At 44.1% G+C, this 13,822-nt stretch overlaps 1 protein-coding gene across 1 annotated transcript in view; it reads left to right on the top strand.

Moving 5' to 3' along the window:
- COL17A1 (collagen type XVII alpha 1 chain) overlaps window positions 1-13,822 on the top strand; it is a 69,584-nt gene that overhangs the window by 45,132 nt on the left and 10,630 nt on the right. Inside the window, exons 13-37 of the mRNA XM_027897996.1 lie at window positions 196-261; window positions 1,497-1,655; window positions 1,992-2,081; window positions 2,219-2,263; window positions 2,849-2,998; window positions 3,438-3,650; window positions 4,249-4,287; window positions 5,262-5,288; window positions 5,784-5,810; window positions 6,283-6,345; window positions 6,505-6,609; window positions 7,104-7,166; window positions 7,809-7,844; window positions 7,987-8,040; window positions 8,387-8,422; window positions 8,622-8,657; window positions 9,073-9,135; window positions 9,474-9,509; window positions 9,885-9,956; window positions 10,315-10,341; window positions 11,017-11,052; window positions 11,588-11,623; window positions 11,854-11,934; window positions 12,960-12,995; window positions 13,707-13,787. Of these exons, the coding sequence (XP_027753797.1) occupies window positions 196-261; window positions 1,497-1,655; window positions 1,992-2,081; window positions 2,219-2,263; window positions 2,849-2,998; window positions 3,438-3,650; window positions 4,249-4,287; window positions 5,262-5,288; window positions 5,784-5,810; window positions 6,283-6,345; window positions 6,505-6,609; window positions 7,104-7,166; window positions 7,809-7,844; window positions 7,987-8,040; window positions 8,387-8,422; window positions 8,622-8,657; window positions 9,073-9,135; window positions 9,474-9,509; window positions 9,885-9,956; window positions 10,315-10,341; window positions 11,017-11,052; window positions 11,588-11,623; window positions 11,854-11,934; window positions 12,960-12,995; window positions 13,707-13,787 (1,677 nt within the window). The remainder of the gene's footprint in view (window positions 1-195; window positions 262-1,496; window positions 1,656-1,991; window positions 2,082-2,218; window positions 2,264-2,848; window positions 2,999-3,437; window positions 3,651-4,248; window positions 4,288-5,261; window positions 5,289-5,783; window positions 5,811-6,282; window positions 6,346-6,504; window positions 6,610-7,103; window positions 7,167-7,808; window positions 7,845-7,986; window positions 8,041-8,386; window positions 8,423-8,621; window positions 8,658-9,072; window positions 9,136-9,473; window positions 9,510-9,884; window positions 9,957-10,314; window positions 10,342-11,016; window positions 11,053-11,587; window positions 11,624-11,853; window positions 11,935-12,959; window positions 12,996-13,706; window positions 13,788-13,822) is intronic.

Raw genomic sequence — 13,822 nt, forward strand, 5'->3', positions numbered from 1 at the left:
CTTTGCATGTGCAGTAACAGCTCCCAGTGCCTAGGGCACTAGAGATTTGCTGGCCGGGGAAGCCCTTAATTGTTTGAGTTGTCCTAGGTATGCTGAATGGGAAAAGATTGTTGAAATGGTTTGCAGCCCAAGGTTGGTGTGTGTAGATCCCTTGACATCCTTCATCGTTGTCATTCTTGAATTTCCTCATTGCAGCATACGGGATGAAGAACATGTCTCAGAGCAACACCACGGCAGGTACTGCTGTGTCTGCCTCAGCAGGTGAGCGTGTCATTTATAGCTGCTCAGGTATGGCCTTGTACATGTATATCATAATAAAAACCACTTGGAGATTCAGCCAGCTGAGTGACACTCAGGTGCTTAACTTCTCAGTAGCCAAGTCTCCTACCAGTACCTTTCTGAAAAGAAAGTGAGTCAAAAGTGAAGAATGAACAAATGAACTGGTCTGATTCAGATCTCCCCACCCTGTGATAAATTTGATTATTTTATTGCAGCTATTTCTGCTCAGCAGGCAGCAAACTGGATAGAAGAGCACACATCTGAATTGTACTTCATTTGAAACCAAAATATTTGCAAGGTTGTTCTTGAACATGATTTTGCAGTAGTATCAGCTTCAACTACCCAAAAACAAATGAATTGACCTACACATTTTCAGATTAGGGTTTTTTTAATGAGAGAGGTTGAAGTCTTTCTACTGCCCTTTGTCCTTGAACAGTTGAAATTCATCCTTTATAGCTCATTTCTGCAACTCTGAGAGTTATGAATTACTTTTCTTTTTTTTTGTTTTGTAACCCAAGGACTCCCAAAGATGAGGCTTAAAATAGGTGTGAAGACCACAGAAGTTATGATAACAAAGGTTTACTCCAGGTTTCTGCTAGAGTAATGGAATAATACCATTTTAGTTATCTTGACTTTCAATGTTGTGTTAATTTGTGCGCAAATTCACATTTGTACACCATACCAGGCATACTTGATAATGCCTAGTGGCACAAGAGTGACCACAGTGATGCCTTTACTGAGGTTTGGCACAGGCCAAACAAGGTTCAAACTGTAGTTCAGTGTCTCCTAACCCTGCCTGGCTCCCAAGTATGTGGAGTGCTTTGTGCCTGACAGAGAAGCTCCTCAGCTTGGGTTGTGCTGGCCCTGCTGACCCCTGAATGTCTCTCTCAGGCTGGGTTTCCATGATTCCATGGTAAGTGTGTTTGAGAAGTGGAGAGGTCATTCAACAAATCACTTCCACACATGATTGAATTCCTGATGTTCTCCATTCCTGGTAGCAGTTGCTTCCCTGCTGGTGAAACACACATCTAAAGAAAGCTGGTGACATGCACAGCTGTCAGCCTCAGTGACCAGTGTGTCCCTTACAGGGTGCTCGTAGTAGTGGCAACCCCAATCACAATGTGTCTACGTATTTTAATGAACCAAAGTAGTCTGGTTATGTAGTTATGGACTCACACTCATCTCCTCTTTTTTATCCCCTTTTACCAATATTCCAGGAGGAACGGTCATCTCCCAGGGAGATGACGTTCTGCGCAAAGACTGCAAGTTCCTGCTGCTGGAGAAGGACAATGCCCCAGCAAAGGAGATGGAGCTCTTGGTCATGACAAAGGACAGTGGCAAAGTCTTTAATGCCTCTGCCACTGGGCTTAATGGAGGTAACTTCCTTCTTTTGGGACATCTGTATATTCTGAGGGCTGAGAAGTGGAGAGAAGTTCAGGGTTCAGGACGTTACACCTGACTTGTAAGTCAGACCAGAAGCTCCGGCAGGCAGTTCACCTTTAACCATGTCAGCTGCAATCTGGGTGTAGCTTTTGCAAATTTGAAGCACCAGAGCATGCCGTGGGATATTTCACAAAGCTCAGGAGCTTTGAGAGCAAAAAAACTAGATCTGGTTTTAATTGTGTCTTCCCGATAAAAATATACATTTTGCCAATGAAAGGAGATAAGCCTGGTTCAACTTCTGATGTAATGTTTATTTGATTCCTATTCAGGATCCTTTGCCGACGATACCTTGAAGAAGGAGAAGCAGGGATTTTCCTCCTCTTATGCTACAGATACTGGCCTAAAATCAGATGCAAATGGTAAGAGTTTGTCCCTGTGGAAATGCAATAGAATTTTTTCCTTTTGTCTCCATTACTACCATTCCCTTTCAAGCACCTACTCTAAGTTTTGTCATGTACAGAAAGACTAGTAAAATCTTTTATTGTTGTTAAAACAGGAGGACTGAAATCCATGCCAAAAAGGGATAAAGAAACTTATGCAGGTAAGTGACACAATCAGACTTTCATTGAAGGAAGCATCAAAGCACAATATACAAAAAGCAATTGTTCTTGAGGGACATGGGTGGTCTCTGTGCAGTGACATCAGAGGGACAGAATATTCAGGAGGCTACCAGAGAAATTTGTACCAGTGATTTGATTCTAGATGAGTGGGCAGTTGGGGTGTTTTTTTATTGCTAGAGAAAATCAGATAGCAGACAGTTCAGCTGCATCCTGCTACCAGGACAGATTTCTGGGGAATAGAGGGCTCAGACAGACCACGTTGGCCATTGCTGTCATTTTTTGTCTCAAATTTGTCCAAAAAATTGACCCCCCAAGCGGATAATTTTTTTCAACTGTTATTTTAAAATGCACTGAGTGTTGTCTCCTGTTGGAATTTCCTTTGAAAATACTGTTCCTGGCTTCCACAGGGATTAGAATTACATGGACCATGTGCAGAGTGTGGTGTAAAGATTTTTCTCCCTAGCCCTTTGTATAATGGATAATTGGTATCTTTTTTGTAAGTGATTCTTAACTCTGAAGTCCAGGAACTCTTCATTAACCAGGAGACTGCTCCTTCTCTCTTCCAGAAATACGAAGTGGTGATGTGGGGGGTGCAATTGGATCAGCACCATCCTGGTGTCCCTGTGGTTCCTGCTGTACCTGGTGGAAATGGCTCCTGGGTTTGCTTCTAGCCTGGTTGTTTCTCCTTGGATTGCTCTTTGGACTCATTGCTCTGGGTAAGAAATAACTGAGGAACAAAATGTTGAATGGGATGGAAGGACAGAGGGTGTAAGGTGGCAGAGAGGCCAAGCACCAGAGATACCAAGGCAGAGAACTGAGGAGCACATTCAGCTTGATGGTGACTGCCACTAAGATATTACGAATGGACAGAAAGAATGGGCAGGGAATATAAACCTTTGATGAGGGGTTATCTAGTCTTGGGATGAGGAGGACTGGAAAGCTCCTGAGATCTGAGGTCTTACAGCTCTGAGAATAAATTGCCACTTAAACTTCAGATATCCCTTCCAGGAAAAAAAAAGGATATAAAGAATTCTGCAAAACTTGGTGGCCATAGCAATCTGACACAGTGTTGCCATGTCCCTGCTGATAGCAGGAGGTATTTCAGGCCTGCATATGTGGCAGAATGTTCCATAGCATTTTCCTTTGACCTTCCAGCGGAAGAAGTGAGAAAGCTGAAATCTCGTGTGGAAGACCTGGAAAAAATCAATGGTGGCCTCCTGGCAATTAACCAAGGGAATTCAAAAATAGAAAAGGATGCTAGAATAGACTTTCTTCATGGTATCTCACCCTCCTCAACCTTCCCTTATGAAAATGAAGAGTCAGTCTGGCTGATGGTGAAGAGCAGACTGAACAAGGAAATGGAACGAGGTGAGCAAAGTCAATACCTGTGATGCTGCATGAGACCAAATTATTTCAGGGGGAAAGGGAGCATTTGCTTTCCCATGGGCCTGGAGACTGGAACTTTTTGAGTTCATTGAAGTCTATTAAAAGTAGTCCCCTCACCTGTCTTCAGAGACAGGCTGTGCTGGAGCTCAGAGTGCTGCCTCTAACACTGATGGTGCATCCCTTAAATCTATCAGAAAAGGGAAAAGAAAGAAAGTTGTAGACATGCCATCCTGGTCCAGGATGTATCATGTTTGCTGTAGCAAGTGTGTTTTCCATTTTGGAAGACCTATACAGAAAAATGAACCCACACCTTGTTTCTCACGCTACTTTGGTTAGCAAGGGAAAAATGATTTCCTTGCATTTCGCAGAGAATGGAAAGAGGTTAACAAAAGGGAAGCCTACATTCTCCCATCTTCAGAAATTTCATGGATTTGCAAAAACAAATTTACTGAAGAAACTCACAAAGCCATACTCTGCTGCCTGTAGTCTCAGAATCCAAATAGATGGATCCTTGTAGATGAAATGAGTAGTTACTCTGTCGTGTAATGCACTCTAACAGCCCCTTCACTTCCTGTTACAGGCTACTTCCGAGGGGAGAAAGGAGAACGTGGTGAGAAAGGTACAGCCATATAGTCCTTCTTTTTCCCTCTCCAATTCCTCGGCTCTGGCAATGCACATGTTTGGGGGGGATGTTGCCACAAGGATCAAGCGGCAGTGAGGAAGATGAAGATGGTTTATACTTAAACAAAAGGAATAATAGAATTGTTTAGTTTGGAAAAGACCTCTGAGATCATGGAGTCCAACTGTAAACCTAACACTGCCAAGTCCACCAGTAGACCATCTCCCTAACTGCCACATCTACATGTCTCCAGGGTCAGTGTCTCAACCACTTCCCTGGGCAACCTGTTCCAAAGCTCCATAATTCTTTTTTGGTGAAGAATTTTTTTGTAATATCCGATCTAAACCTCCCCTAGTGCAGCTTGAGGCCATTCCCTCTTGTCCTATTACTTGTTACTTGGGAGAAGAGACTGACCCCCACTTCACTACAACATCCCTTCAGGTAGTTGTAGAGAGCGATAAGGTCTCCACAGAGACTCATTTGCTCCAGTCTAAACACCCCCAGCTCCCTCAGCTGCTCCTCACAGGCTGTGTGCTCCAAGCCTTTCACCAGCTCTGTTGCTCTTGTCTGGTCTCACCCCAGCGCATCACTGTCCCTCTTATAGGGAGGGGCCCAGAACTGGACACAGCACTCGAGGTGCCTCACCACTGCCAAGTACAGGGAGATGATCACTTCCCTGGTCCTGATGAACTAAAGGCAGTTTTCCATGTTAACTGTAGAGTCTCTGAGCCCAGGCAAAACAATGTAGGAGGCCAAATCTTGCATTGTGCCAATGTGAAAGGCCAGGTTATGGTTGCCACTAGTGGGATGGGTTTGATCCTTCACTATTCAATTATGAAGTGTCCCTGTTCACCCTTAACTCCTTTGTGCTTCACTGAAGGTGGGAAAGCAACTAGGAAACCAAAGTAAATGAGTAATCACAGGAGATATCTCCAGGATATCTCCTAATTCAACTTTTTTTGCACTTTTCCCAGGTGACATGGGAGCACAAGGTCCAAAAGGTGAGTTTGGAGTTGCATGCTTTCTCAGATAGATTAGTAGCCTTCCATAGGGTCTGAGTAGCAAATGGATTTTTGCTATTCCAGAAGTTGGAGAAGCTGATTTTAGTTATCTGTTAGTTCAGATACTGTTGTGATGGTTGGGGTTTTTCTCTTCTTCTGGGCAAAGAAAATTTTAGAGTTCATAGTAGAAGAGAGAACAGATCTCACTTTGAATTTAGAAAGTTCTTTCACGTGGATGAAACTCATTCCTGAAGCCAGACTCTACCTGGTTTAATCACAGTGTGAAGTACAGAGTGCTTCAGAGGATTTTGCATGGTGTGAATGATTCAGTTCTTTGTGTAAATACAAGGGAGATAAAATGGCATGGCTGGACACAGTAAAACTTGCAAACATCCCAGGAACATAAACTCCTTTTCATGGAGGTGAGGGTCAGCCAAAGTGACAAACAGGGAAGACAGTATTTCACACTGACTCTTTATTTCTTTCTCTCTACAGGAGACCGAGGACTTCCTGGTGTCCCAGGTGAGCTTTAGTACAATTGCCCTTTGAGGGAGGACGTTTAGTGGCATTACTGTAGGCAAGAACAGATTTGCACTGCAGATCTAGCTCAGGGTGGTTCTCTAAAGAGTCCATATTTAGCATAGACTTTATCATTTGATTAATATCTTGGTGCTGAGTGTCAGACACATCTTAGAGACTTGGTTACAACAAGGCCTTGGCCAGACTTCCACTTAGTTGAATTAGGATTTGTGAAGATCCCAGCCTACCACTGAAAGAGTTCTACAGCTGCATAAGTGCTTGGCCTGGTTTCTTTGTGCTTATATGTATTGTGTTCTTCTAAAGACATCCCCTTTCTGGTGCCCACCTTCTGAGTAGTATATTCTTTACCTCAGCTGATTATTCCCTCCAGGCTTCAGGTTCTCCTACTTTGCATTTTATTCTTTCATGGTGCAGAGTCAAGAACTGTGAACATTTATTGTGGTTTTCTTTCCAGGAATTCCTGGTCCAATTGGGCACCAAGGACCAGAAGGACCAAAAGGACAGAAAGGCAGCATGGGTAAGGCTCTCTGTCAATGTTGTGAGTCTTTCACAACTGATTGACAGTGGCATGGGAATACAGGCACCAGATTCCCTTCCCCAGTGGAGGTGGCCATGGATCCTTTAGCCCAAGGCCTCCTGGAGACACCTTGTTTTACATGGCATTTGTTGTCTGTAGGTGAGCCTGGAATGGAAGGTCCCATGGGACAAAGAGGTCGAGAGGGTCTACCAGGGCCTCGAGGGGAGCCAGGACCACCTGGATCAGGAGAAAAAGGAGACAGAGGTAGGAACCAGGTGTCTTGTTGTTGGATAAAGCAGAGATGGACAAAAGCTAGGGTTTGCTCCCAATTTATAAAACACCTCAGCAGCAGAATTTGATTTCATTATTCCAATCCATATTTCATGTCAGACATTCCCCAGCATAGGCAAATATGGTATAAAGAGTTCTTTTTGCCAAACTTATAACAGGTAAACAAGGGTTGTTTTGGATTGCCATGTCTGACAATCAAGTTTGAATTCGACAGAACCAAAAGCTCTTTAGTATCAAGGTTTTTTTCTTCCCTGTTATCCCAGTCACCAAAGCTGGGGGACTTGTCTTGGTGAAGCCCAGGGAGCTGGTATCTTTTTCTTGGGCAATGAGTGCCTATTCGGGTGTTTTGAACCGACCAGCAGATTATTTATGACACTTGCCAGAGAAAGAGTAACAGGAGATGGGATAGTGTAAAAATGGGAGTACAGTTATATTCTGTTGTGACTATTCATGCTCTTATTTTTCAGGTGCTATTGGTGAGCCAGGTCCTCCTGGGCCACCTGGACCCCCAGGTTCTGCTGGCCTAAAAGGTAAATAAGGAGATGGAGAGAGAGGACTTAGCAGAGTGGTTAGGGGTAAACGAGCATCCCAACTTTCCTGTTTCACTTGTCTGGCTCTGCAGTAAACAGAAAAGTGAACTAATGGTCTCAGTTTAGATAAAATTTACTTTGGTAGTTACACATATCCTTTAGAGCAATAGATTCTTGGAGATTTTTAGCGAGAATGGGGAGTCACAGGGAGATTTCTCAAAACACTAGTCTTTAGGATGTGTGATGTTTCCAGCTGTTTTCTCTTTGCTTTCAGAAATAATAAGGCAAACTCCATTTCCCTAATAAGCTTCTAATAGAGTTAGAATTCTACAGTCCATGTAACTGAGATAAAAATTGTACTATAAAAAATGGGTCCCACCTGAAGCACAGATACCAGCATCTCAGCCAGGATGGAGCTTTTACTTTAGGGAAAAACACATCTTCATTGTCACAGAGAACTAAGTTCTGTAAATTTGTCCTGGTTTTGAGGATGCTAGGGATGCAAATTCTTCCAGTGTTTGGGGAAATTCCAATCCGCTAAACACCTATTGGGTTGTGGGTGTTCTCGAGCAAACTGAAATAGATTTGTTCATTTTCTAATTGTGGTGTTACTGAAAGAAAATCCATGTTTCTCGTTCACAGGTCTGATGGGTTCTCCAGGCCCACAAGGTCCTCCAGGTGAGTGCTGCATTCCTTTGCTGTGGCATCTAGAGAGCAGGGAAAACCAAAACAGAATGACAGCTTCTCACAGCTTTTTCTGCTTCAGTGATGCGTTGTGGTGAGTGGCACGAATTGAAACCCCCATCTCATTCTTGTGCAGGTCCTCCTGGCCTACAAGGATTTAGAGGAGAAGCAGGTCTCCCAGGTGCCAAAGGTAGGTTTCTCTTCCCCCTGCCACTTACAGCAGCACTGGCTGATGTGCTTTTCTGTCACTGCCCTGAGCAGCAGACTTGGTCTGACCATGTAAGATTTTGATGCTACAGGCAAAGAAAAGCATAAGACTGAGGAAAAGGGAGGAGAACCCAAACTGAGTTGTTGCAAGCAAATATTGAGAAATAAAGGGGACACAGAGGTAATAGAGTAGTCTAGGTGAGGAAACATTTGATGGATGGAAAGGAGGAAAGGAATTTCAGTTCAAGTTTGTCTGTTTCTTGATGCATGAAATTTCTTTCCCTTATGACTTATAATGACTGTTCCTCAATCCTCAATGTACCTTTCAGGTGAGAAAGGAGCCAGTGGACCTCCTGGACCCAAAGGTATGTTGATCAGTTAGTTGTCTTCTGTGTTTATTTTCTTTATATTCCTTTAGATATGGGTACTGTCCATGGGTACTAACCCTATCCTTGTTTGGCTTTTTTTTCTGTGCTGTTGTCAGAAAGCAGACTTTATTTTCTCTGATGGAAACATTTTACAATGAAACAATCTCACTTAATCCTTCCCTTTTTCATATCACAGGTGATCAGGGTGAGAAGGGTTCTCGTGGAATGACAGGTCAGTAGATTGGAACACTGGAGTAACAGCCTATCTAATATGCATGTGCATTATTTGAGTTTTCAAAAAAAGTATAGTCCAGCCAGTCCCAGTTAGCTTTCTGGAAAAGTATAATGATGTTACTGGTTATAGGAGTTTTATTTTTGCACCCAAGTTATAAACAAATAGATCCCACTCTTGATTCCAGTAATCTTGGTAGCAGTCTTTATATTTAGCTTTAGGGAAATCCTCCCTCACATGCCCTTTATTCACATCTCTTGAGCTTTTCTAATGCCCAGGGACAGTCATGAATCATGAATTCTGAACATCCTGTCAATGCTGGTTTTCAGTTGCAAAGCAGCAAATATATCTGACAGTCATAAATTGTATCTCCACCAAGATTTGTTTGATTCATTTTCATACTGTTTTGCTACAGGTGAACAAGGCTCAAGAGGAATGCCTGGGCCTCCAGGAGAGCCAGGGGCTAAAGGTCCTGCAGGTGGGTAACAGAAAGCAGCTATTTTCATATGTGAGGCAATGTCATTGCCACCCAGAGTGTTTTTCTGGGAGCACAGACAAGGAAACAGCACAGGTGTGGAATAATACTGGTTTCTCTAGACAGCTCCCATTAATCTGTGCACTCAGGAAAGGGGTCCTGTAGAGAAGTTTTGCACGAGTGTTTCCTGGATTTTTGGTAACTGCAGCCAAGGTTTCTTTCAGATGCAACATGATGAGAAGCCACTCTTTTATGTTTAGGGCTGTGCTCCACTTAGGAGGAGGACAGGACAACTATGGTACTTTTTCAGTAGTCCCTGACAATCTCTTTCCTTTGGACAGGACAAGCTGGCCGTGATGGACAGCCAGGTGAAAAAGGTAAGGGATTCCTTCGAGGTAGACGTGCAGGTACTTTCTGACTTGGCAGGAGTTGGATTTGTAAAAGGGGTGGGAGAAAGATGACAGCAGATTCACATTCTGGGATCTTGCTGTCTCAGATCTGTAGAGTCAACCATGTAAGCATAGAACTGAGACATTTAATGGATTGTCCTGTGAACTTGTGACAGAGTTCTCCCTACAGAACTCTTCTGTCATTGATGTTCCCCTCTCAGACACTGCTGCTGGAAACGGCCAGGTGGCTGTGAGGATGCAATAGGTAGAAAGTGCTGCAGCACAGCTGGTGGCCAAGCTTGAATGGATTGGTAGACTGTAAGTCAGTGACTTATGTCTTGTTAATGATAATTTTGTCTGTAGGTGAACCGGGTCTGATGGGAATGCCAGGTGTCCGAGGCCCTCCAGGACCCTCTGGAGATGCAGGAGAGCCAGGTAAAACATACAGAGAACAAAAATGCTTTTTGCTCAGTCAGGATTACAGATGTCTTTGTCAGCAATTTCAAGTCTTAATTTGAATTTAAGGCTGGCAGAGGATCTCTGTACTGTAAGATGGTGATGAAAGGAAAATACATGGGAATCCAGACCCTTCATGATCTCAGGATTATACACACTGCAAACATCAGCTGCTATGAGCCAGCCTTCAGTTTACACACCAGTTGCTCAGCCAGTTTGCACAACTTGTGAACTGTGTGCTATAATTTCATGTAAATGTAATCCTTCTCTCCCTGTCTGTCTTTTTCACACCTGAAATTTGTTTAGACATCTTAGAATTTTTGCCTTTTTCTGACAGGTCTCACAGGACCCCAAGGACCGCCAGGTAGGCTTTTCCACTGTATTCCAGTTTATCAATATTTATCCATATCATTTTGATATGGGCTCAAAAAACTCTTGTAATTTTCCCTCTCAGCTGCTCAGGTGAGTGACCTGAGCGACATCTCAAGGTTTCTGTATCTCCCTAGGCTTTTGAGAAAGGTTTTGTGGGTGGTGTGTAGATATTGAGCAATGCAGGGCCTTGGAGTGTTGAAAATTTGCCTCTCCCCAAAATGTAGTTTTCAACGAATAACGTGTTCCCTGTGCATCACTGAAAGGCCCTTCTAATCAGCTGCAGAAACAGAAGGGAGAGGATATAGCAATAGAAGTGGAAACAGAGAATGTGACGTCTTTAAGCAGTGGTGGTTTGGGGGGGCAGTTCACCAGGGAATTTATCCAGGAGCCTCAGGACAGGTAGCAGTACCTGGAAGAAGCTACAGGTAAATCTAGGGAGGAATGTCATCATCCAGGGAGCAGTGGGAGCAGGGAGGCCCAGGGACACTACCACCCCAATCTGTGCTTCCACATGCTGTCAGGGACCTGCTCATAATGCTGAAAGCCAAGGTCTGGAGTAGGGAGCTCCTATAAACCCACACGTGAAGCTCCACTGGGGCACCTGGAAGAAGTGCAGCAAACAATATTTACACTAACCATTTCAAATTGTTTGTCTACCTCATATCAGGACTTCCAGGCAACCCAGGCCGACCAGGGGCTAAAGGTGAGTTTTTTTTCTTCCTTAATACTCCTTTTCACTTATTTTAGCGAGGATTAGCTGCTCTGCTGACCAGTACCTGGATCAACAGTGGCATCTAGTGGCTTTGGGAAGGGGAGGTTTGAGAAACAGGGTAGCCATAGCTTTTCCTGAGCATACAGGAAAGGCAGGGAGGGCATGTGCTGAGGGACGTGGCATGACAGCTCTTCACTGAGAAAACCTTAGCACGCCTTGTTCTGCCCTGAGCATGTGAGTGTGATGCCTGGTGACTGCAAGGGAAGCTTGTGTGTGCCTGCCCCGGATAAATCAAGGCCTATTTCCTATGCTGGCAGATGTAGTGCTTGGAAAGCTGATCAGAGGATATCTCTGGATTAGCTGAGCTCTCTTGCTTCCCCCATGATCTTCTAGTGCTATGACTTCTCAGGCAAGAGATCAGGGGTGAAGAGGACAGAAATTACATGTTTAATAACATAATGTCATTGAGTTAGTTACAGATCCTCCCCAAAAAAGAAGCTCATCTTTTGTCTCTTTGTTTTCCTAGGAGAACCTGGAGCTCCAGGAAAAGTCATAAGTGCTGGTATGTAGTGCTGTGAGAGTTCAAACACTTCTGCTTTTGGAGATTTTCTCTGGTTTTTGTTATGTATCCTCAGTTCCTCTCAACCGTGTGTCAGACTTGTACTGAGGCTTCCTGTGTTGGGAGAATACATATGTGATAGATGTGGGACTCCTAAAGTGTAGATTTGTTACACATTCCCTGGATGTGTGCATATAACTGTGTGTGTGCAAGTGTGCGTGTTTGTTTTTCAGAGGGCTCATCAACTATTACCCTGCCAGGCCCACCAGGTCCCCCAGGCCCACCTGGCCCCACTGGACCTCCAGGTGTTCCAGGTGAGGAAACCGCTCGCCTGCTGTGGTTTTTGCAGGCAGCTTACATTGCTGGGCATCCAGTTTGTATTTTAATGTACAACGTTCATGTCTCTGCCAGACTGCCCTGTCTGGGAGGCAAGATGGCTCATGCAGGGCTCGTGGTCCTCACCCTTCCCTGCAGAAAGACCAGGGTCAGGATGAGTTAGAAAGGCAGCAGCCTCAGGGGAGAAATGGAATAAGATCATAGTGAAGAAGGACAGCAGGGAGGGACAAGAAGATGAAGGAACTGGGCACACTGTTGTTATCCTTTGATCTGATGAGTACAAAGTAGTGATAGGTCAAATCCAGTGAGTGGAATCCAGCTCTTTCGCTGCTCAGGAAAGCAGGCTTGTGTCTGATCCCTTTCCTGGCACTGTTACTGAAATGAGGAGGTGCTTGTCTTCCAGTCTTAGCTTTCAACTCTAGATAGCAGAATTCCCTCATGAGCATCTGGAAATCTTTCATACATACACACACAAACACACACAGACACACAGACACACACACACACACACAGACTCTGGCCATGCATGAGCTCAGTTCTCAGATTCCTCTGTGCCTGGTCAGACACTGCCCTCCACATGCTGGTGTCAGGCAGCAGAGTTTCTTAGCCCCGGTTCTCAGGGCACTTCTGTGCCTCTTCCAGCCCTGTAGCTGGAGCTAATCCTGGTTTGGCAGAGCCAATCTCAATTTGCAGCAGAGAATGCAAGAGGAGGCCTGTTGCATTTCTATTGTGGTCAGTGACATTCTGCTTATTTCTCCAGTCTGAGAGGCACCAAGCACTTTAATTGCCAAATGATGGAAAAAAAGTGTCTTCTCCAGAGCTTCAAGTAATACATGGAGCATTGATTCATTCATACCCCATAGCAATTCCATTTAGTTGTATAGAAAAGTACATTATTTGATAGTCTTAGTTCTTATAAAAGGCCTATTGATTCTTTCCTGCTACTGTAAAATACGACCAGGGAAATCTAATGAAACCTGTTGTTTTTTTCCTTTGAAACCAGGTCCTGTTGGCCCAGCTGGTCTCCCTGGACAGCAAGGTATGATCTCTATCCCCTTTGATTATGCTTCTTAAGAGAATGGAATTCATTAGTTTTCCTTTGTTTCGAATTCTCTCAGCCCTTGGCACATTCCCTCTCCCTTTTGTTTGCAGATTTCTTCCTTTCAGTTCATTTTGCTGCATTATTTGGCTTAATTAATCTTGTAAAGAATTTCTATTATTTTTTGTTTTCCCAGGGGAAGAAGGAGGAGGGTAAGAGGGGGGTAAGAGCCAGAGTATTGTGGATGCTGCAAATGTCTGGTTTCCCTTATGTTATTTTTTCTGAGGGCTGGTATTTCTAAGGCATTTCTCAAGTGCAGTTGCCTCTCTGTGATAGGGGATATAGCCCAGCTGGATACCTCCTGCCATTTTGAAAGGCAGGAGAACAAACTAGAGTCCAATTGGGAATAATGTCACTGTGAAAGCACTGCCAATTGCACAGACATCTGTTTGGAAGGGCCTGAACAGAGCTGACCCCTTAGAACCCCTCTCTTAGCTGGTTTTCTGTGATACTGTTAAAGCAAATTGTGCAGTAATTTCCACATTGGAATGCAGTATCCCTCAGACCTGGAGACTGCTCCAGTTCATATAAAGAAAGTCTGAATCCGTTGTCAGGGAGGTGAGGAGTGGGTACAAAATATCACCCTCTCTCAGTTACATAATTCACTTTCTCTTTTTCTCTTTTTTTTTGTTTTTTTTTCTCCTGAAAAAGGTCCACGGGGTGAGAAGGGATCCGCAGGTGAAACTGTGGTAGAAACTATCAGAACAGAAGTCTCGTCATTAGCATCTCAAAGTAAGTGGCTCTGCCTTTCCAGTCCTTTGTTTGGG

The sequence above is a fragment of the Empidonax traillii genome, unplaced genomic scaffold, assembly GCF_003031625.1.
Source record: "Empidonax traillii isolate 1590-97213 ecotype Southwest subspecies unplaced genomic scaffold, ASM303162v1 scaffold574:size890810, whole genome shotgun sequence".
Classification (NCBI taxonomy): Eukaryota; Metazoa; Chordata; class Aves; order Passeriformes; family Tyrannidae; genus Empidonax; species Empidonax traillii.